This window comes from Cydia amplana, chromosome 5 (genome assembly GCF_948474715.1).
Source record: "Cydia amplana chromosome 5, ilCydAmpl1.1, whole genome shotgun sequence".
Lineage (NCBI taxonomy): Eukaryota > Metazoa > Arthropoda > Insecta > Lepidoptera > Tortricidae > Cydia > Cydia amplana.
The window spans coordinates 6533488-6557571 of NC_086073.1; the positions used below are offsets into that span (position 1 = coordinate 6533488).

The following is a 24084-nucleotide window of genomic DNA, read 5'->3' on the forward strand; positions in this document are numbered from 1 at the left end:
TAGTTTTAAACCCGTTTTATATTTCACTATTTCCAGGGCCCTATTTCTAAGATAGGGCGGTGTTAAAAAATTAAGGCACTTTACAAGAAGGGGCAGGGAGAGACAAGGTACACGGAAAATAGGGCACTAGTAGTAGTGTAGTCTAAATCGGGTTTATTTTTTAAATCAATGATCGTCCCTAAAACCCTATCCAAATTTCTAGAGATATTTTAATATCACATGCTCGTATTTCTCCCTTATAGTTCTATTTGCTTTGGCACCCATCAATGTTTATTATTACTTAGCGATGTTGGCTCATTTCCACTTATCCAACAGGACGATTATTATTTTACTTCGATGAAGGGAAACGGACTTATTGAACTAATACAAACTTTGTCTCTATTTACTCTCCCATAAACGAAAGTTAGATAGGCTCCGGTATATAGATAGGTACTATTTCATATTGGCTTACTACAGCGGCCATATGTGACTGCCGTAAATTGAAGTTGTGGATGTTTCACCGAACCTTGATATTTGGAGCGACGGTAGTAGAAAGTCAACAACCTTTGGTGCAAATATCACCTATTGGTAGCCGTTTCCGAAGTTAGTTTATTAATTTGAGAGATTGCTCCAGTTGTTTTGATTACTTGGTAGCTATAAGCCTTTATATTAAGGCGGCGCCGCGTAACTTCGCGGTACCTACTTTTAATATTTGTGATTCGGAAATACATTACCAGTCGTCTCTCTCACTCCACGATTTCATAGCCAGCGTACGGCGAGAACAAAGAAAAAGGTTTCTGTTTTTGAACTCGACAGTTAACCCGTTGTTTAGAAATATAATCTGTGGCGCTCTCGTGCCAGTCCGTCGTTTAAGGCCACGCAGTCGTCGTACCCTTTGCATGTCAAATTTTCTTTAAGCGCAATTACGCGAAGTTAAACACGAATGTGCTGGAAAATCCCGAAATGCTACATTATACATTGTTTAAGTACAGTTAACTTGTATCAAACTTACGAGATATTACTCGTCGAATGGCAGTCGTGAAGCGGAAGAAATTGATTTATTGGAGTAAAAAATCTGACGAAATAAATGTACCTAAAGAGGAAAACACCAATTCGCTTCTCAGTTCGCTGAGACACCTGTCACACGTCTGTTTTAGTGTTAAAAGTAACGATAAGGGTGGGCAGAAAAATCGATATGTACCTACACAAACGTTCTCTTTCGGAATATCCGTTAATCCTGATAGATTAAATGTCGCTCGGGCTACACCCTAATTTCCGAATTGATCACAGAGCGAGCCCGCGTCGCCGAGGCTCGATATCCTATTGACAGCTAATATCTTTCTCGACATTGTGACATATTGGCATTTTTCGTATTTGGTACGTTAGCATATAACTTCTAACTTTATTATCTGGCTCTGTTTTGGACATGTTTTGGATAACGAAAAAATGCCCGAAAGTCCATAAGTAACGAAGACTTCTAGCAGCGTGTAACAAATTTGGTATGCATATTATATATATTGCGGGTTGTATATTGTGGAATAAGATTTCTTTTTCATCTATCAAATATTGACTTTTAACCTTTTCGACGCCGTGTCAAACACAAAAGCTGTCTCTCGCTACGTCACCGAAGTGTCAAAACTGAAATTGAACTTTATGCATATGCACCTAGGTCTATGTTGCTCTGTGGTCTATGACCGATTAATACGTCTTTGGCGTTGGACCTGCGGTGCATATATATTGGTCATTGGCGTCCAAAAGGTTAAAAGAATTTTTAACAGAATGCTAACATGTCGTAACTTCCGTAATGATTATAACTATTTAAATAGAAATCATATTAAAATTAATTGAAACATAAATTACATATTTATTTTAAGTTTTAACGGATCACAAAAAAGTACTCATGTACTGTTTTATTTTAATGTCAGTATAGTTTTAATTTGTTTCGTTTATAGGTAGACAGTTTTACGGTTAATCTCCAGAATAAAATAATATCAGTATATAGAGCTTGAAGATGATTACCGACTCTTTTATAAAGGCAAACACAATAATGCAAATGATAGTAAAGTAAGTACATGAACTTAAATATGTCATTTATGTTTCAATTTATTTTAATATGGTTTCTATTTTAAGCTGTATTATTAATTGTCATATGACTGCTGACATATCTAAAAATCATTTTAACCTTAATCTTCCGAAAATGTCTTCTTTTCTAAGATGTGCTGAAAGTGGAGTGGTACGGCGCGGCGTAGCACTCACATATCCTTGTAATCTTCGCTTTACTCGCGACTACGAGCTACGGCGCGGACGGCCGTCGGGCTGCGAACTTCACTCTACCCTTTCGTGTGAACATGGCGGCTTGATTACAGTTGCCCGGCTACTCTATTGTGCTGCTGAGAGCATTCCCAGTGGAGCAATTTGGCCTAAGATGACACTATGAAACACTGTAAACTATGCACTCGAGAAAGTAGACAATACACGCGTAAGTTCTCTATTTATTATGGTGAAGTACCTATAACATTTCAGTTTATTCAACTCTTTAGTTGTCATATTAACCTATTATTAACTGTCGTGTAGTTTAACATATGCTAATTACTGAACGTCCTGAAATTCATCCTTCCGAGTTAACATGGCCGATTTGATTGCCCGGCTGGCTGCTCTGTTGTACCGCGGCGATCATTCCCAGTGGAACAATATGGCCTAGAATGATACTATGAAATGAGACCTATGTACTAACATACTTAAGAAAGCAAAGTATTTGCGTAAATTAGTTCAAAGTGAAGGATAAAACTACGACAATATGCACTTTAAATAGATTCACAGGTCACATTTGTGTATGTATATATTAAATGTCGTATTCTGCAAGCCAGTCATTATTAACTTTTTACTTCTGGCTAAAGAGGATAGCAAGGGTTTCGTTTTACTTTGTAGTTAACAAGTTTAATTTTAAATAGAAATATGTATGACGATTTATCTAGAGCTAATTTCATAAAAAAGTTTTGTTTCCCGAAAATGTGTTGACAGTAGAATTAGAATATCTCGAATTGTATTTTTCCTCAGTCTCCTGTTGACACGAACGCTGTAAAGGGTCGTAAACATCGGGATTTATTATAAATTGATAAACATAATAGGTACCTATGTTAAATTAGTTTTATTGGTAAATATTGCGGTAATCAAACACAATACCTATTAAAATATTAAAGCATAATTAAAGCCAACCTTGAATTTCCGGGTATTATTAACTAATCACAAGTTAGTGGTGAGAGAGGTCTGCCCATATCGACAGTGTCGGAGCCATTTGGCCGCAGCTCAGGACGGCGCGCCAGCGGCAACAGGTCTCATTGCACTGTTGTCGTGCTGCCATCGTTGTTCTTTATCGGAAATAAATAGCCACTCCACTTAACTTATACGTTCTATTTTCGTGGAAAATTTGTCATGGATTCTAATTTGGAAGAAGGAGGTTTACTATTTGTCTAGTTTATTGTGTATTCAGATTTGTCGAAGGCGTCTAGCATGATTTGGAAAATATTTTTTTTATTAGTCCCTTTGTCATCAAATGAAGAGGAATTATTTTAAATATTGTAGGAACACCTAATGTATTTTTTTTATAGTAAGTAAATAACTAGAACATTTCCTCTCGGAAAGCTATTGTTAAAGTGGATCTGCTGATGAATAACATTAATAGTTAATTTGTGAAGTCGATATTTTTTGGTAAAGATTATTTAGGTAAGTACTATTGTGTACGTAGAAGAACATAAGATATATGTAGGTAAAAACTACATTCGCTCAGGCCCGATAATGTTGGGGTAACAAAAACGAGCACGTGATTGATACGATACAGAAGGTTAACGTGTTAAGCCGACGACGACGCGGCGATTAGTGATTTGTTTGTTGCTTCAACAAACAAGCGTGCACGTCACGGTTCGATTTAAGAGGATAGAGGCTTTGAGGCTGCCATCTACAAACAAGTCCTTCGTTTGATGTTTTTAGCTTAGGTATATACCTAATTTGGAAGAGTGTCATGGCCACAAACGGAATTCGAACTGTCCAGTTAGTTGCTTTTTTATTGCAAAGAAATATTACTTATAATTTGAAGGGGAATGCAAACCTAACGTTAGCAGATACGCTGCAGATTGGAAATAAATGCTAGGACAAACGGATCGTACTCCGCTTTGATTGTTGTAAGTATACCTATATACTGTTCGTTAGCTGTCGCCGCTGTCGGGTTACTCGGAGCTGTAATCCCTAGATTTAGCAAGCGTACGTATACGAAGCATGAGTTTATCTACGAATGAGATAGTGGGAATAAATAGCTTTTTTGAGTTAATCACTCAAAAAACTACTCAAAAACTCTGCCATTTCATGTGATGTTGAATAAAAAAAATCTGTCTATGTCTAATCAACATATTGCCATCACGGTCCACACCCTAGTTGTCATCAAGGTCACGTCACCAACTTAACTCTTAGAAGCCAATTCTAGACTCCAGAATGGTACAAAACAACAAATAAGTTAAGAAACGATATCAATATAACACGCGGTGGTTGTCTCCTTGGTTGAATAATGCATGTGTCGGCGGCCGATCATAAGATCAGGCATATCGTGAAATTCCTAGGCATATCGTGAAATGTGAAAATCTTTGACCCGTTCCCTGAGTCGACGGAGCCCCGCATCCTATTTCTGGGCAGTTTGCCCTTCGGGCACCTAAAGCACCCTAACGAACCTATCCTACCTATATATTGGTTTAATGTCACTATAGTCAAAACATTACACAGGAACATTACGATCTGCCTGATCTTACGATCGGCCGCCGACACATGCACGTGAGTCGTGAACTGTGGGTTAGACAAAGACATATAAAGTCACTAGATATCATCTGGTCTTTGGTGCAAATACCTTGAGCGCGTCCTCATGCGAGATGCCCGAGAACGGGGTGCCATTGACTTGAAGAATGGAGTCTCCGGGGCGTAGCCCGGCGCGCTCAGCCACCGAGCCCTCCTCCACACGTGAAATGTACACTCCGACACCTGCAACCACTTTGTTATAATTGCTAGAGAATAGGTATCTGATTAAAATGAAAAGTCCAGGGGAGAAAAAAATATTTGTGACGTCCCACGGGTAAAGTTATGGCGGTTGGCGTTTACGCTATTATTAACGCCGCTCCAATACTATTTCAGTGCTATGCGACGTAAGCAGCCGTCATAAGGTACCTTTTCCCGTGGAGACTCACATTTGTTTCTATTTTTTTTTATTCGTAAAGCACTTTTTTGCAGGTTATAAGCGACATTTAACTTAATAAGTTCTAAATATAATTTAATCTTAATATTTGGGACTGTCATTGTTTTTCCCCCTAGACTTTTCAACTTCAATTTGGCTGCTTACTCCATCCAGTGCTTTTGTTTCTCTATTATAAAAGGTCTCGCACACAAATTATATTTAATATGGGTTGCATTGCACCAAACCAAATCGAGCTGTCGTTGGAAACAGGAGCCCGATTCAGAATTAACAATTTGTTACGGTTATAATTCCGCAAAAAAAAAACTCATTTGGATGGTCACTGGAGAAAATGAGCAGTATTATTATTATAAATAATCAGAATATCATGCAAAAGTAATGCATTAAAGTAAATTCAAATAAATATTAAAATGTTATCCTTAGATGTTTTGCTGCAATCATGTTCGTTTGCGAAAAAATAAACTATTCATTTCTAAAGCCCTTTACAATTACAGAATGACCGCATGTCGTAATTTTAAACGAGTTAATTTTTTACCGGGGATTATAAACGTCGGCTGAACAAACCCGATACGGCTCAGTCCGAGGCGGATATTAGCGTTACCTGGCCTATTGTTCCAATCTTTTCCCGAACATTCACTTTAGGAAAACCAGTATAAACGTGGCATTTAAAGTTTACAACCGCTATACATATTCAGAGATTAGTGATTACAGATATAATAGTTGAACCAAGTGTTTGGTAGGTGAAGGGAATTGGGAATAGCACCCCTGTGCACCCGAAACAGAGGGGTTACCGCGAAAACCGAAATTCGCAAATGGCGGGGATCTTTCTCTTTTACTCCAATGAAGGCGTAATGAAAGTGACAGAAAAAGATGCCCGCAATTTGCGAACTTCGATTTTCGCGGTTATAGCCCAGGCGCTGCCTCTGTGAACCGGCTCTAAATTAAATAGTTATTTGCAATTCATATTTCGAAAAAGTAGAGTTTTAAATTTTGATCATTAAATGTAGATTTATTGTAGCTGATTTAATAGGTCAAGATGGTATTCATAAATGATATGTAGTATGAATCTTTTTACTTGGTAGATGAAGCACCTAACATAGGCTATCTGCCAAGAATATGACCCCGATTAAACAATATTTCTTCCAGAATTTAAACTGTCATTTCGAGTCTACTAACTAATAAACTATGTAAATATTTAATCTTATATCAGATTTTGTATGTGGTATGAAGATTTAGAGTTTCGGTACATTTTTGACAATTTAAGAGTGAAGGCTGATAAGGCGTCGTGCCTTTAATTAATTACCTAATAAAAACCTACTGTTTAAAATGTGCAAAATCTCAGCACAAATTATCGCGTTACGGCTGTGGGTCATTGAATATAACCTTGGAGGATATAATCAAACGGAGACGCCATGTCTGTAATTTTCTGTACAAAACAGTCTGCCGATTTTTGCGGGGGAGGGGAACGTCAAATGTATGCGTAACGTAAAAATAGCCATGTCAGATAAACGTCAGTCCATACATTGTGTATGACCGTTGGCCGCCTATTTTCGACAGAGGGGAAAGCCTGTCAATGGCTACTCCGTTTAGTTGTATCCTCCAAGAATATAACGCTTTACTTTGACCCTTCGAGAGCTATTTATACTCGAGCCTCCCACATGGACGGCAATCGATAGCAGCTCGTCTGCCCGATCTCGGCGGTGATTAAGTGTTATCGCTTGTTGTACACGGTAAACATTCGCTACTTCACTCTACGCACGAGGATTCATTTGACAGAGCTTAGCAGTTAAAGTCCCGAGGGACAAATATAATAAATAGGTATCAAAATTTCAACCAGCAGCGCCATTCTATCCGTATAGCGTGTTATAACGTAACTATGGTCATACTTGTTGTACGATAACGAAAATGTATAGCAAATATCACTTTCAGTTAACAAGTGACAGAAATTGATACATATATTGAAAACAAGTGATAGAGGTTTTGTAACATGTTATTATCGTACGTCCGAACACCTACTTAATGCACTTTTCCAAGTTTAGATAAAAAAAATACGGTAATATAATACGTCCTCGACCTGCCAGTCTATTGTGAGAAATGGCAGTCCCTCGAGTCCGTGCCAGAGACAGTTTCAAGGAAATAGATATGATATATAACATATCTATGAATAAACCATTTTGCTACTAAACGAGATTTCCGTTCGCGCAGAATGATAAACACCGCATGTATTTAACGTCTGCATATTACGTTTCAGTTATTATAGGTAGATACGTGTGTAGTTAGTTAGGTAGGTACTAGGTATATACTTATACCTAATGCCGAAAAATAAATCACTAGTACACTATTTCATTAAAGCAATTTATGTAAAATATAAAGTACAATTAACGCGTGCGTGCTAAACATAATAAAAACAAAAACTTCTCTAAGAAAAAAACACTGACCACGCTAATTTTGCACAAATTTGGCAGAAAAATGCATGTACAGCTCCATACTTAACGAAGCACTTGGCATGAAATCTTAGCGTGGTCCGCCTCTAATATTTCTACTTATTTGGGCGACATGTAAGTTATATGCTTGAATTAGACCTGTATATAAAAGCGGTGTCGTGTGGTTGTAGTCAAAGTATCTACTTTTCTATATGTAAATGGAACTGCTGCTATATACCAAATGTTTTACTCTACTGAGCTACCTACGAGTAGGTACAAGTGTTGGGTGCTATAATGGCAGTAATTACGTATTCGTTATCTATAATTAGTTACTTACACATACACATGGACCTAAGTGCCACAGTCGTGAGTCGAATCTATTAGATTTCAAATTACTCTACTCATGTTTCAGTTGATTTTATATGTCGTTCGATATCTACCTATTATTATAAGTGAATCTAAAAGCGGTGTCTTGTGATCATGATCAAAGGTATAAGTCTGGCATTGTGGATGTCTCACCTGCCTCCTTCCCACCTTTGACGCAGATGCCGAAGCCGTGGGAGTCGGCGGGGTCCCGGCTCATGGTGAGGGTGCGCGTGGTCGGCTCCGGCGGGTGCGCCGGCGCACCGCCCGACGAGTACGGCCGCTCGCGCTCCCGCTCGCCGCCACGATATATCGCCTTTACACACACAAATACACGCCTATTACATTTTTATAACCACTGCACACATGTACTAGAGGAGCCCGATTCCGCTTTAACTACTTGTTACGGATTTAAACTGGTTTTGATACGACGTTAACAATCGTCTTGCTTGGTGATTCGCGCATCTCACGCACGACTTTTACTTGATTTCGCATGCTCCAATCATGGTGAGCGATCTTCAAGCTCGTATCAAAATAAGCTGAGACCGCGTAATGGGTTGTTAAATCTGAATCGGAGTCTAGGATTATAAATATATACCTAATTAAATAGGAAATAGGTAATTTGTCAGTAGATTATCTCAGTCTAAGGTCGTAGAATACCTATTATAGGTTATAATGTATTGGTCCCTTATAATAAGGGAACCAATACATTATATGACTCTTCTCTTTCCGCACAGACTCCAGCTACTGTTGTGCGCGGATATAACGGCTCGGCCACGATATTGAGTAGTCACTGCGACGGCGGCAGCGATAACCATAGGTTGAAGCGAGACACAGCGATCGGACCTTTCGTTCCCACCTATGGTTATCCCTGCCGCCGTCGCCAGTCGCGTAATGTCGTGGCCGAGCCGTAAAGTAGGTACCTATTGCTACAAGAACACTGCAGTAGGTATGCATGCCATGTGCAGTCCAAGTTTTGGTTAGTATACTTAAGTCATTAACGTCGAACAAATAAGTAAATGAAAAAAGCCACAGACTGAACATGAAGTGTTTTTAAGCCATATTTTATGGTTTAATTCAGTCCAAAGTTAAATTGACCTTAATAGCCTCCTTATATGGCAATGGCAATCGGACATACTTATCAGAGGTACCTACCTCCAATATCATCAACAGTCAGGTATATAATCGAAAGTTAGACTCGCAGAATTTAGCTTATTTCGAGTCGGAACTCTTTTAAAAGCCACATGTATATATTTTAAAACCGAATTTTATTCAATGAATAACAGCTTGTTAAAACAAAACCCAAGTACAGAGTCATAGTCAGCTGAAGGAAAAAGATACCCCCCTCCCCCGCATACAGGGGGGGTACCTTTTCTCTGCAGCTGACTGTCGTACTAATGTTTAAAAAATAGACCTCGTTCCAAAGTTGCAATATAGTGTGAAACAACTTCTGCTGTTTCAAACTCTAGGAAAACCCGCAACATTGCAATACTTTCCTACCGCATGTAGATGTAGTGCACAAAAGTTTATGCCTCGTAAACTTTGTTGCCACAGTTTAAATAATAGAAAACATAACTCAAGCACGCATTATGCAACTGCGTACTTTACTAACCAAATTGAAATCCATTCTACGGACTTTAAAGGAAATTTTATTTGAAATTGTACAGTGGAATGTTTTTCAGAGTGGCAGCAATGTAGAGAGGCTGGATATTGCCGGCGCTCGCGTTCATAAGCAATAAAGCTCCAGTATCTATTGCAAACAATGCTTCTCGGGCGCGTTTAGCATCTCAAAGACCCTGTGCAAACTCCAGTGCCGCTCCGTCTCGCCCCCGCACTTGAAGCGCCTCGTATTATGCTACCTACTAATACCTCTTTATGAGCAATATCGGTAGGTGCTGTGGCAACTACGAATTATTTATCCATTTACACGCTATCTAAGAGGTATCCTGTCCCATAGTTAATAAGGCTTTGTGTGAGAGTACTTAGATCTATTTCCAGAAGTAGGATAACTTGAACTAGTTAATAACTTTCGCAACTTTATACTAATGAAGCGTGTTTGTAATTAGGTAATTCATTAGTACAACCCTTTATAATATTAATCTATTTCGGGATAAGGTACGCGTAATAACATTGGCTTGTGGAGAACGCAAGTGTCGCGAGACGTTCTAATAGTTTGATCCAATTATCACTATCGATCCTGTTAGAGAGGCAAGTCTCCCTATGGGTTCGAGTCAAGTAAGGTGAGCAAACAATAATATTATCGTGAGGGATCTAATGCGTTATTCAAACTTTCAAAATCTTAGTATAGGTGAACCAGGATCTATTGAGGGTGCGCCATGTTACGGAAATTTGTTGGTACTAATTTCTAGCAATGGCAACAATTTTCTCTATGATAGTTGTCAATATTGACAATGTAAACATTGCTTTGTCTAGTTTCGTGTGAATTATTATTAGACTGCAATAATCATGCCGAAAGTTTTAGATTTTACAGAGAAAAAAGTTGTAAATAGTGTATATAGTTATTTATTGGAAAAAAAAACGTGCGGGAGAGAAATTTCTTCCATTAGAAAACATAACGAAATTAGCATCTGAATTGACGGGTAAGTTTCAAACTTATGGACAAATGTCACTATAGTCAGGTCGTCACGATTTGGTTGATGTCTTGTAATCATTTGATTTGTGTATTAGGTGTATCGCATGCATCGGTATCACGGATTGCTAGCGAAGGGCGTTAGGGCGGAATTAAATGACCAAACCTAAAAAAAAGAAAACAAAAAAAAGAAAATTGACTTTACGCTATTCATTTTATCTAAATCGAGTCAGCCATTTAAGCGTAAAAACCGAAGAAATATCCAAACATCAAACTTCGCACTTATTAAAGTTGTCGGAATAAAACAAAAATCATCTGCCAATTTCCATTGTCCCCACTATACAAATTGTTGCTATATAAAATTCAAAACGAGCGCCCTCTTGACAATACTCCCAAAGTTCTGGTTTACCTATAATAATACTAATAATATTGGACTTGATATCACTCGCAGTGCATCTCGCTTGCATTAATAATAAATCAGTAGTGGAGTGGTGCTTCTGAAACTCAGATGTTTTTTTTTCATAACGGCAATGCACAATTATGGTGGCTTTAACATACCGCAATATACGAACAATATGATCCCATAAGTAAAATGATCCTAACAATCCCAAAGCTTCGCTTGGAATAGGTACTCGTAGCATTTATTTATGACAAATTGTTATTTCAGAGATTCAGACATGAAAAACAGCGTTTTTATTAAATTAGCTCCACAACTGACTTGAACTATGGTTACCTACTTAACTATCGTAAAATCCGGTCGTGGCAGTCCGCCAGAACCCGAATTCCATGCGCAACCCTCGGATAAGATAGCATGCGGCGAGTGGGTATATTGTCCGTTTATCTAACTCAATATGCAAATGCATCTAATATATTTACTCTGAGTTTGATATAAACATTTCACTGATGCGAAACCGCCGACAGTGAAATGAAAAATATACTTTAAGTGGTTTGGAAAATAGAGACGTCATTTAGTCAATTTAGCCTAAACTACCATTTAACTGACACGGTTGGCAAGAGAATATTGTAGTCAGCTACGGACTAGTTGAAGCCTGATGCATAAAGCTGATATATTATGTCAAATACTTAAGTAAAAATGTGTCTAGTTATAGTCCGAAAACTCAGCTACCTCATTACCAAGCATCTGATATAAGTGGTAGATCTATAAAATGCAAACAAAATAAATATTTTACACGAGCATTTCCACGTTCAACGTCTGTAAGGCAACCTTTTGTAACTGGTTAATACCTTTTGACGTTGCTAACACTTTCAGTGCTAGGCTTACTGTACTCATAAGTAATGTAGGTACCATATACTTACTTTATTTTTAAAGTGTTAGGCTTGGCTAGCAATATTACTTTAAATTTTGAAACGACTTTAAGATAAAAAAAACCGGCCAAGTGCGAGTCGGACTCGCGCACGGAGGGTTCCGCACCATCCACAAAATATAGAGAAAAAAAATCGTGTTTGTTGTATAGGAGCCCCCCTTAAATATTTATTTTATTTTATATTTAGTATTTGTTGTTATAGCGGCAACAGAGATACATCACTTGTGAAAATTTCAACTGTCTAGCTATCGCGGTTCATGAGATACAGCCTGGTGACAGACAGACGGACGGACAGACGGACGGACGGACGGACGGACGGACGGACGGACGGACAGCGAAGTCTTAGTAATAGGGTCCCGTTTTTTACCCTTTGGGTACGGAACCCTAAAAAATTGATTAATTATTGTAAGATATACTGTTAATAACTAACTGAAAAACTGTTGCCACACATACAAACTCAGTACCGGGAGCAAACCCTAATACACATACACATAACAATAGGTATGAAGGTCAAGAGACAGGATGCCAGAATATTTAATTTGCCTTGGCGTGTGCCCCGAGTTTCTACTTCAAATGCTTAATAAAACGCTATGCGCAAGCCTTAATTTAATAGATTAAAATACCTCATAATGCTCGAACGAATCCAATTTGGAGGCACTTGGTAGACTGCGTGATGGAACGGCACAACGGTATGAAACATCACGCACTTACTTAAATGTTTCAACACTCCATCTTGGTAAGCTTAGGTAGGCAAACTTCGTATAATATGAAACGCAAAAACTAGGCTTCTGTTATAAGTATTTTAATATTTATATTGTTTTAAAATTTCAAGGAATCAATATCGTGATATAGCCTTAACACGTGAGAAATAACCCACGTGAAATATTACACGGCGATACCTTTCCTGGAATTATTTACAGATATTCACAAACCCGGCGAGCACTGAGTGACACTGAAATACTTGATAATAATGGTACGCTAACTTTAATACAAGCACTGATGCGAGTTTATAAAAAGCTCAAAATCAAACTGAATTATTTTTAAAAAAAATGTGGTCCACTTTTTTTAAATACAGTTTGTAAGTGGAAAAGCGGCGTGTATGTGCCGTCGCCGACCGTCGACTGACTATGATGATGACGTTACTGTCCATTACCAGCCGCGGGCAGTGGCATATGATGGACATGCCTTAATGTGCGGGAATTTTAATAACACAAAGCGGAGGATAATGAACGACCCGCTGAGGGGCAGAACGCGTGTTTTGGAAATGTTTTGTTCATAATTATTTACCGTAAACGTTTTAGGACACATAAAGACTAACTAAATACTATTCATTGCAACACATTGTTTAATGCGTTACAATTTTAAAATTTTCTTATATTTTGCATATTAAAAATATAACAGAAACGTCACAAAGCAAGTGCGCTTTAAGTTCCTGTCAACCACACGTCTGCCCACGTCGGTTTAATCTGACGTGCCGCACCGCTCTATGAAAAAGGACGTCAAAAAATGTTTTATTGTGTGTGGTCATGTCCACCGTTTCATTCCTCTCTAAACGGCTGGCACTGTGGTAATGAATAAAGTAACAGTATCGACTGACGCGGCCTTACTATAGAATTATTTACACCTGCGACACCCCTCACCCCTGCTGCCCACAGGCTATTTTAGGATCCATTGTTTAATACATTAACCGACACAGGCAAACTAGCCTTCACGTCGATTATAATCCTCATGATTTCCGTGAGTGCATCGAGTGTATCGAGAACCTTGAGGTACTCGTATAGGCCATTTATATCGATTGAAGTTTAAATACCACGTGGAAAAATATTATCTTCTATTAGTCTAGGGTATTTTTTGGTAGGCAATGTAACGAACATTACGCCGCGTTGTAACGTATTAAACTAAATATTCTTATTAGTGTTAAAACATTAAAGGTGATCTTAAGTTTAACACCATAGATGCTAATAATACTCGTATAGTAACGCCTCGAGTATCCTGTTCACAAAGACACAGGACAGGACAAGCAATGTTCTACGATTTTCCTCCCATTAAGCATTTCATCTTGTTTGATACGACTTTGAATCGTGACATGGCATTAGGCATCACACGCGAACCAATAAGTCCGACCGAGTTGCCTAAAGACAGGACTCTGATTGCTGCTCGCGCACACTAATCTAATGTGAGTGAGATGCCTAATGACATCAATAACAAATTGTTAAAGGATAGTGTTATCTGAGCGTTTTCCAAAAAAAGTGTACATTTCATTCATGTCTTCAAAATATTGACTTCTTGGGCTCATTTTACTCAGAATCATTTTAGTACATTCACGCCTCATACATAAAAAAATGTGTCCAAAAAATTCCTTTCCAGATCGTCACATTCTTGTATGAATTTTTTTTTATTTGTATGAACGTGACGCACTGGAAAAAAATTTTTCATACAAAATTTTGGGACACATTTTTTCATGTATGAGGCGTGAATGTACAAATGATTCTGAGTAAAATGAGCCCAAGAAGTCAATATTTTGAAGACATGAATGAAATGTACACTTTTTTTGGAAAACGCTAATCTACGGTTCGCTCACATGGTGCGTGGTGCTGCTGGGGCTGGAGGCTGGAGAGTGCCTACGGGCGGGTGGGTGCGACGGCGGAAGGGCCTTGCCGAGCGCCGCGGCACCGCCCTGCCCGAAGAGGCGCAGCACCTGCTCCGGCGAGATCGGCCGCTTCTTGCCGTTCGCCGCGCTCAGGTGAGAAGTGCTGTTGCGAAGACTTGTTGCACCTGCTGTAAACAACCACTAATGTTAAGAAATGTTTGTTTTTTGCCATAAAAAAGTGGCGTCGTATCACGAGGTAGTTAAGGACCCCCAGGTCAGGTAAAAGTGGTAAAACGGTTAATTAATAACAAATACAAATAACGGCTATGTACATCGACCCACGTTTGTTTCTTAACGTATTGTCTTGATTGTTAACTGTCAATGTAACTTTATCTGTCGTGAACCTTATTGCAAGCGGATTAAAATAGCACATTGCCTAAAAACGAATCACTGCATCATTTGGAAACAACAATAATTAACTCACGTAGTTATTTTCTAATTAACGTATTCAGCATACGTCTATTTTTAGGGTTCCGTAGCCAAATGGCAAAAACGGAACCCTTATAGATTCGTCATGTCTGTCTGTCTGTCCGTCTGTCCGTCTGTCTGTCCGTCCGTATGTCACAGTCACTTTTCTCCGAAACTATAAGAACTACTGTTGAAACCTGGTAAGTAGATGTATTCTGTGAACCGCATTAAGATTTTCACACAAAAAAAGAAAAAAAAACAATAAATTTTTGGGGTTCCCCATACTTCGAACTGAAACTCAAAAAAATTTTTTTTATCAAACTCATACGTGTGGGGTATCTATAGATAGGTCTTCAAAAATGATATTGAGGTTTCTAATATAATTTTTTTCTAAACTGAATAGTTTGCGCGAGAGACACTTCCAAAGTGGTAAAATGTGTCCCCCCCTGTAACTTCTAAAATAAGAGAATGATAAAACTAAAAAAAATATATGATGTACATAACCATGTAAACTTCCACCGAAAATTGGTTTGAACGAGATCTAGTAAGTAGTTTTTTTTTATACGTCATAAATCGCCTAAATACGGAACCCTTCATGGGCGAGTCCGACTCGCACTTGGCCGCTTCTTCATTATAAATAAACCACTTGATAAAAATATGCCAAAACCGTGCAATAACATTCGTATTAACAACAAGTCATAAAAAGTTACTAGTGCCTCCTGCATACTTAGCAATAACACGCATAGCAGGCAACTTTAACAGTTTTACTTATCGTCCAACGATAATATTCCCGCTGCGCACTTGAAACTTATTCAAAGCGGCCGCGTAATTGCCGTCCGGCGCTCAATTACGTCCGTTGCGCGGTCCATTCAATCGAAACTACAGTGCTACCAACTATGCAATATGCAGCGGAAAGACTTCCTCCAAGATCTTTTTAACTTCATTTTGAATACAATTTTATTTCCATAATCTTATAAGAAACAGTCAAGTTAGGTTTATTACGTTCGCACTAAAATTTTACGGCCCATTGGAACTGTTGATGTCGCTTACCCGTAGTAATAAGACGCAGCCGAAAAGGGAACAAAACTATTTGGACTACCAGAATAGATGTGATAAGTTTTACGACTATGAAAGTGTTCGTAGAGGTTACTGCTGTAGTTTGAAACTTTCGTTGTAGAGCAACAAAACAATGCTACGCGTTAAGGCGTAGCAGCCGTAGCGTTGTAAGAGAAGGCAGTAAAAATGTTAATATTAGAAATTTGTTTTGTGCACGTTCTTACGTTACGTTACGTTGTTTGTTAATCCGATAAGATGGCATGCGCAACTGTGCCGAAATATCGGGAACTCATTAAAACAAATATACCTACATATAAGTTTTAAATTGTAGTTAATTGGGAAAAAAAATATGAAGTCAGTCTAGTTACCTGCACTATTGCCTATAGTGGAAGAACCAAGATAAGGTTGCCGGTTGAGTTTCCCCGAGTAGTGTTGCGAGTAGGACGCGTGGTGGCCGTGCGAGGAGGCCGGCCGCTCCACGATGGTGTAGGAGGTGCCGGGCGGCGAGTAATACACGCCGCCGCGCGCGCGCGCCCGCGCGTCCTCCGCCTCGTAGCTCGTATGCCGGTTGTCCTGCAACCACTGACATATCACAACACACGTCGTTCAAAGCTATTAGAAAGCTCACGCAGTTTCATGCGATTATAACAGTGAAGCGTATCCGAACACTGCTTTGGTGTGCAAGGAGATCATAGCTAGAAACTTACATTAGCTGCCTGCTTACTTAGCACTGTCTCAGACACCGGCGTGCGGATCTGCATTCAGTGTTTAGAACGCCTTGGTTAGCAACTTCTTACAAAGGTAAGTCGATCATGGTTACGTATTAGTTTATGGAAAAATACTGTAATGCATTTTCCTTGTTTGATACCTTTATATTTAATCTTTCTGAGCTGACACTTTTAAAGATGATGCATAAGTGCTACACAAGAGTAATAGTATTTTATGCAACCGTTGTTAAGGAGAGGTCAAAAAAGGCGAGTGGCGTGAGACGCCACGAGTATTTTTTGACTCGGTTAAACAACGTTGCAGACCATGGTCTAATAAAACATGGTCTTCTCTTCCCAGAGTGTCACTTGCCTACGTCACAATAACATTGCCACTTTATTTCAACATAACATGTTACATGGGTACATTATATCTATGGTTAATAAGTTAAAATATTTCTTTATAATTTGATAATTTTCATTTATATGTATTTTATCTTAAATTTTACAATAACACGTCATTTTTAATTATTCGTTAGCAATATCTTCCGATTCACGAAAGAAATTTTAGACGTTCGGGTAATTCTGTTTACACTACTGGCAACACAGGATAGCGCTGTCACATTTGACAATCCGCCATTTTGTCCCTGACCGTCATCCTTGTCGAACGCGTGTTAATTGTTATTTCCTTCTCGCTCAGTGTCAGCAGTCGCAGTGTTTTCCAAACTTTTCACGTCGTAAGCTTGGTAATTAATGTTTTGTTACGAAAATGGTTGGCTGCTCTATTCGGAACTGTAAGAGTAGGAGTGAAAAGTGCAGTATAGATTTGTGTTATTTTACTATATTTCTATATGAATAACTTAAAATTAATGCCGTTAAAATAATTTTCACCGTTGGTTAAAATTCTCCCACATTTTAAAGTTTGAGAACCTGTAAACAGCATGATGACGTAGGCAAGTGACAGTTAGGTCATTCGCGAATCTCGGAAGAGAGTACCAGGCGGAGTATATTATTATACCATGGTTGCAGACAATACTTTTTCTACGACCAAGCACTTACTACTTTGAAATAAAATTGTAAATTTAACAAATATTTTTCATTCAAGAAGTAGCAAAGAATGGAGGGTACGGGCGGGAAAATAATTAATAAAATTAAAAAAAAACATGTCTATGGTTCACTTATTAGTCAGAGATGACATTTATACTTCAGCAAATATTGTCAGTAAAAAAAGGCGCGAAATTAAAATTTTCTATGGGACGATATCCCTTCGCGCCTACATTTTTCAAATTTGCCGCCTTTTTCTACTGACAAGATTTGCTTGACCAAGTATAAATTAAGGTTGCCAACAATGTATTTCATACAATATTTTTTAAGTGGTCATTACACGAAGTATCGAAAAAGTGCCAAAAAGATACTGCGTGTATGCACAAATGCTTTTTTGGGGAATAGACTAAAGACTTGTCTTGACAACTATAAGGTAGGGTTTTAAAGATGTGTGCCCGACCCTTTAAATGACAAATAAAAGTACGGATAGTAGAAAAAAACCCTTACGATACTTACATATTTAAATAGAAAATAAAATCAAAACTATTTTTAAGTTAAATCCCAGCAGTGACTTTAGTAGGTAAGTAATTTTTCCATAGTGACGTTCCTAACTTCTAATTGAGTTCAATTATCTTTATTAGGGTTTAGGTAAATGTAGGGTAGGGTAAGGTAGCAATTATTGACCCGATCTTTAATTATATTAACTGCGTGTATTTTCGTAATCTCGTTCGTAATTTCAAGGATTTCCTCTGGTTTGTAACCTTGTATTTATTAAGTACCTTATAGTAATTGCATACTTACAGCATAATTAGTCATTCAAAAATATTTTTAAAAATCAAATAGCACAACTTTTAGGAATGAAACAAAAATCTCTTATCATAACTATTTAACTTACTTGACTCGCAAGAACCTTCCCTCAAACACCCAATTGCCTGCACTGGCTTCTGGTGGCGTGCTCATTGAGGTATATACAAGAGACGACATCTCGAACAAAATGTTTCCGCACCTCAGAGAAGTGCATGCACTTCTTTGCTTTTAGTACGTCACCGACCACTGACGAGATGCCACACATGTACAGAAAATTGAAAAAAAAATTAAAAATTAAAAAAATGCCTTCGTGCGTGTTAAAAAGTTGCAACAATAGCACAAGAAAAGGGATGGAATAACATTTCATCGGTAAGCAATGGAATAACTGTTGATTTACTATTATTTAGTTTTCAAAGTAAATGTTTGGTCGTACAAAAAGTATTGTATGCAACGTTGTTTAACTGAGTCAAAAAATACTCGTGGCGTCTTTATTAACAATTTTCGGCTTCGCATGCATGCTTGCACTTCTCTGAGGTGCGGAAACATTTTGTTCGAGATGTCGTCTCTTGTTATATACCTCAATGGGCGTGCTAGATGCTGCAGCACAGCGAAACGAGCCTCGTAGTCATAGCACCCGGCCCAACCGCTCCGTTTAGCATAGCATGAGTGTTGTACCTGCTGCAGGGCTACCTGTTTGTGGTCCTGCGGCGTGGCGGAGCGCGCCGTTCAGCCGTAACCGGGGCCTGCCCATACGCTCAGCGTGTAGAGCATGAGTGTTGTATTGTACCTGCTGCGAGCGCGAGTGGCGCGATAGGTGGTGCTGCGGTGTGGCGGAGCGCACCGTCCTTTCGTAGCCAGGGCCCTGCCCGTACGGTGAGCGTGAAGAGCATGAATGTTGTACCTGCTGCGAGCGCGAGTGGCGCGCTAGGTGGTGCTGCGGCGGGTGCTGCGGTGTGGCGGAGCGCGCTGTCCAGCCGTAGCCGGGCCCCTGCCCGTACGGCGGCCAGCGCGCGCCGAACTCCGCGAGCTCCGAGCCCTCGCCTCCCTCCCCCGACCGCATGCCGGGGGTCACCGCTCACACTGCAACAACACATACAATTTATACATTTACACCCGAGCAATTATTGTGATCTGCTAATAGGTACTAAAGTAGCTACTCACCTACCAAAACTTCTCAAAACATTTTAGAAATAAAAAACATAGGGCGGTTAAGTATACTTAGCCTTTAATTTTCCCTTTGTTTGAACTATGAACTATGTAATAAAATACAACCTGTATCTTTAGCGCCATTAACGCCGTATACTTTTTTATAAGCTGAAAAATATACAACTGGTTTTTACGAGGTTTATGTTCTTTTAATAGCCGTCGGTAGTATAATTGCAAAACCAAACATAAATTATTGAGATTCGATGTACCAAATAGTCCTGGTGTAGCAGTTTATGGTATGTTCAACGAAAAATAATGATGAAATCGTTAACGTAAATTCAAATCTTGCGTTTCTAACAGTCAAGTTACTCGACTAAAAGCAAAATTTTACAAAATATCTTTATTTAGATATATAATGGTAACTGCTTCAACAAAACACTGGTGTCTCTCGTACGTACATGATTTGGGATAAAGTGCACTTCCCAATAAGGAACTGAGTAGGGCTAAAATATTTTAGTATTTAGCACAAATAAGCAACATTTATAAAAAAAAAATAGGTAAGTATAAAAATCAAAGCCAGCAGTAAATCATAAAGTCACAATTGCTAAAGTGTGGTGTGATTATGATTAAAGAAGGTGCAGAAATGATTATGGCTCAGATTTTGCCAAGGCACGACTTCAAAATCACGTCTGCGGCACCTGGTAGCGTCCGCGTTATTTATGAGAGCATTGAACTGCTGAAGCCTAGTGTGCCCAATGCCGATATAACGCGCCTCGGGGTCAAATCAAATGAAAGCAATCGGCTGACTCACGCCATTGTCTAAATTCAAAAGCCCAACGCAGACAAGTTATATTAGCCAAATTGTCGTTGCTACAAAATAATTTAGAGACATTTCATCGGATTTACTACCTAGCTAGCAGCTACACTCATATAGCGCTATGCCAAACTCCTTCGCCTGCAAGAACAGCACAACGCAACGCCTTATCGATAACGTGCCGGGATTGTATGAAAAAACATCTTTTATATATACAAATATAAGTTAATTTTGAACTTTCCCTAGGGCAGGGTTCACTGTAAACTTTCTATTGGAATGACAACGGTCCACATTTATCGCTGTGGGTTATTTTAAACGTATGGCCAGTTATAGAGGTGATACGGTACTCCAATAGAATTAATCGTCCTAAATAAATCACTAGATTCAAGCGTCTCTTCGTCACGGTTGTAAATTTGAGAAAGGATGCAAATTTATCTAAGGTTGCGATAGGCTATATATACGGAGGGCGGAAAGCGATCGTAGATCCAAACCTGGAATTGTTTACTTAATCAATAGATAAGAAACCTTAGATGTTAAAACCTTTTTGTAAAGTCAATGCGTGGGTACACCTTGTTCATAAGTAAATAAATCAAATTACGGGCCAAAAGGAAACTTTCAATTCGATCACATCTCGAATATTTATGAAGTTCTAATTTATCAGGAAAGTTCGTTTGAGACTTATGTAAGTTACTTCGCCACGACTCCATCCAAGCGAAGACACATTTCGGCGCCAAGTTGCAATGAAATTTAGGTAGTACTTACTCAGTTGGCTGAGAAAATGCACTGATAAGTAAAAGTTTATAGTTCAAGTATAATAAGAGGACGTATGAATTTAATTGTTTCAACTGTAATTATTAAAAAAAGAACGTTATGTTATTAATCGATTTACAAATTATCTAGATTAAGTAATGTTAAACGCATAAAAAGTAGGCACGTAGGTACCCCCAGAAGAAAACCATACTTTACCAAACCAAATCTTTTCATAAACCAATTCATTGGGCTACGATTTGAATGCTGGTAGGCTGCATATTGTTACTCTGATGGCTCGCGTATCAATGGCTGGTAATGTATCAACTGATTAATGGTGAAATGAGCTGAGGAAAGTAATGAGTATTTAAACACGTAACAAGCTTCCGACCATTAGGGCGATTCCGGGCGTCGACGAACTGCGCCCCGCCACGTCCGGACCTTTTCCGTCGCCACGCCAATTTCTACACCATGTTTGATATTAGATACAAACAGTAACTTTTAAACCACTTTTTGGTGTCTTTCTACGGGCCTCATATTCTCGCTTCAGCTCAAGGTACTGTAGAGTTAAAAACATAAATACATTATGACGATATATTTTATTGATTAGTATTACCTACTTGCTTAAATAAAATATATATTCAGCTTACTCATCTCAACCTCCTAAATTTCCCCCTATAATTAGAAATAAGCAGTTTTGACTTATTTACAAAATTAATGGTGGTAATTGGTATAACTGTTCTAAATTTTAGCTATCTACTACGTCAAACGATCTTTAAGAAAAACGCATTTAAAGACCGAAGTGATCCCATAAGGGCATAAGTGTTCCGTGGACAAAGTTTTGTACGGAACACTAAAAAGTATGCGTCTTACAGCGGTTTGTGGGATCCAAAGACCGCCGGAGACTTAATATTTGTGTATAACATGTAGGCACTTCGCACTTAACATCTCAGGTGTTCTATGGCATAAGTGTAAAATTGCCTGGAAAATATATAAAGTTAACTCTGAACAAAGCATTTTTTTTTTTCATATTGATTTAATATATAATTAAGTACTGTTTCACTGCATAAATCAAAATACATTAAGTGGGTAAGTACCCCTTGGTGACCTGAGAGAGCCGTGTACAATTACGAAGTTAGGTACCTTCAGAAAGTTTGCCTTGCTGGAAGCCCGAGTTAGTAAATGACAATAGTCTCAGGTAGGCAACTACTTTACCACCAATGCGACATCGACAACTGACGCTTCAACCATTGTTCTACGCCCTAACATCTCCTTTCATTTGGAAAATCTACAGGACGCCAGTTTTCTGGGTCAATTGATCAACTTGAACGTGAACACTGTGAGGTAGGTACTTAAAGCCGTAGTAGCTCTTCGTATGTTTGTGCTAACTGATATATAGGTTTCGTAATTGACATGGAATATTTTGCCTTGTAGGTCTAATTCTATTGAATATAGACCTACCGTACCTACTATAGTACAGTACAGTACCTAGATTTGAAAAGACGCCGAAGTTGTAGAGAAACAATTTTTATGATTTATTGACCGTATAGGTAATAAATAAATTAAATTATAAAAGAAATAAAGTAAATTGTAATAGCGCAACACCATACACGAATAGGTGTTTTCCACTTTGTAGTACATCTAGCGTAATAGTTGTAAAACGTGTAGGTTGCCGTAACTCAAACTACCTATAACGGTAGGTCCTTACCTACCGTTATAGGTAGTTCTACTCTCATTCCCTTGGCTATACCTATTCGCAAATTTCCAAGAGATTCCGCTTAGCTGTTTTATTTGTAGAAGGAATTTGGCACGACTTTACACAGTCACCAAAAATGAGAGCTAATAAAGCGGAATTTCCAGGGAATTTGCGATTCGTTATGGCCAGGGGAATTCGATTTTTGTAGAATGAGCCACCTATACTACTTAATTCGATATAAAATGCAAACCTTAGAAAGGTTTACATTTTATATCGAATTAAGTAGTATAGGTAGCTCATTCTACAACGTCCTTCAGCAATCAGCCAGAAGCCAGTAGCGAAAACGTTTCATCTTAGAAAACAATTCTCACCGGCATTGTGAACAGTCAGCAATCAACGATTAACATATTCATGTATTATATTCACACGGGATCTAATTCCAGACACAGTTTGTGCGAGAAAATAGTCGATCGCTGTTCGCTTTTTCGCTTCCACTACCTACATATTGATATTCGGGGAGAGCTGGAGGCCAGGATCATAAAATAAAGGCACAGAGCACAATGCGCCATAAATATTGGATGGGTCGAGTCATGTCGTGTCGTGTCGTCCAATAAGGCAGCTGTTGGCGGTGCAGCGATCACGTCGCCGTGATGAGCACGTTACACAATGTCTGCACTGCGCCCACTTCATGACATATCAACTATCGGGTTAATGCTTGTGCAGATTACACTGCATTTATGAATCTTTAATTTAAAAAAATACCTATATGTATGTATGTTAATTAATTGCGACATAGAAGATAACTAAATAAGTATAGTGAGTTTCTCTACCTAGAGTTTTCTGGTATAGCTATGCCTGTTAATTTTTTGCTCTTTGGTCATGGCTAATCTCTTATGTCTAGTAGAAACAGGCCTACGTATTTAATTGCCTTACGTTGTCCCAATATGTGTAACTAGACTAACTAGGCATTACAGTTTTCAGAAACTAGCAAACTAAGTACCGCATACTTACGTAGTACTACAAGTAGTTTTAGGAAGTCTGACCTTTACATAATTTACATATGCTACATACATACAGTCATTCTACTTACCTATGTACCTAA

At 38.6% G+C, this 24084-nt stretch overlaps 1 protein-coding gene across 8 annotated transcripts in view; it reads right to left on the reverse strand.

Annotated features, from left to right (window-relative positions):
- LOC134647880 (whirlin) overlaps positions 1 to 24084 on the reverse strand; it is a 99043-nt gene that overhangs the window by 50599 nt on the left and 24360 nt on the right. For 6 of the 8 annotated variants that reach the window (XM_063502235.1, XM_063502231.1, XM_063502230.1 and 3 more), the window contains exons 2-6: positions 19481 to 19659; positions 16393 to 16606; positions 14492 to 14688; positions 8152 to 8311; positions 4871 to 5001 (exon numbers count right to left, since the gene is read on the reverse strand). In XM_063502235.1, coding sequence (XP_063358305.1) covers positions 4871 to 5001; positions 8152 to 8311; positions 14492 to 14688; positions 16393 to 16606; positions 19481 to 19639 — 861 coding nt within the window. In that variant the 5' untranslated portion in view covers positions 19640 to 19659. The remainder of the gene's footprint in view (positions 1 to 4870; positions 5002 to 8151; positions 8312 to 14491; positions 14689 to 16392; positions 16607 to 19480; positions 19660 to 24084) is intronic. The other 2 variants (XM_063502234.1, XM_063502232.1) reach the window with 2 other exon arrangements.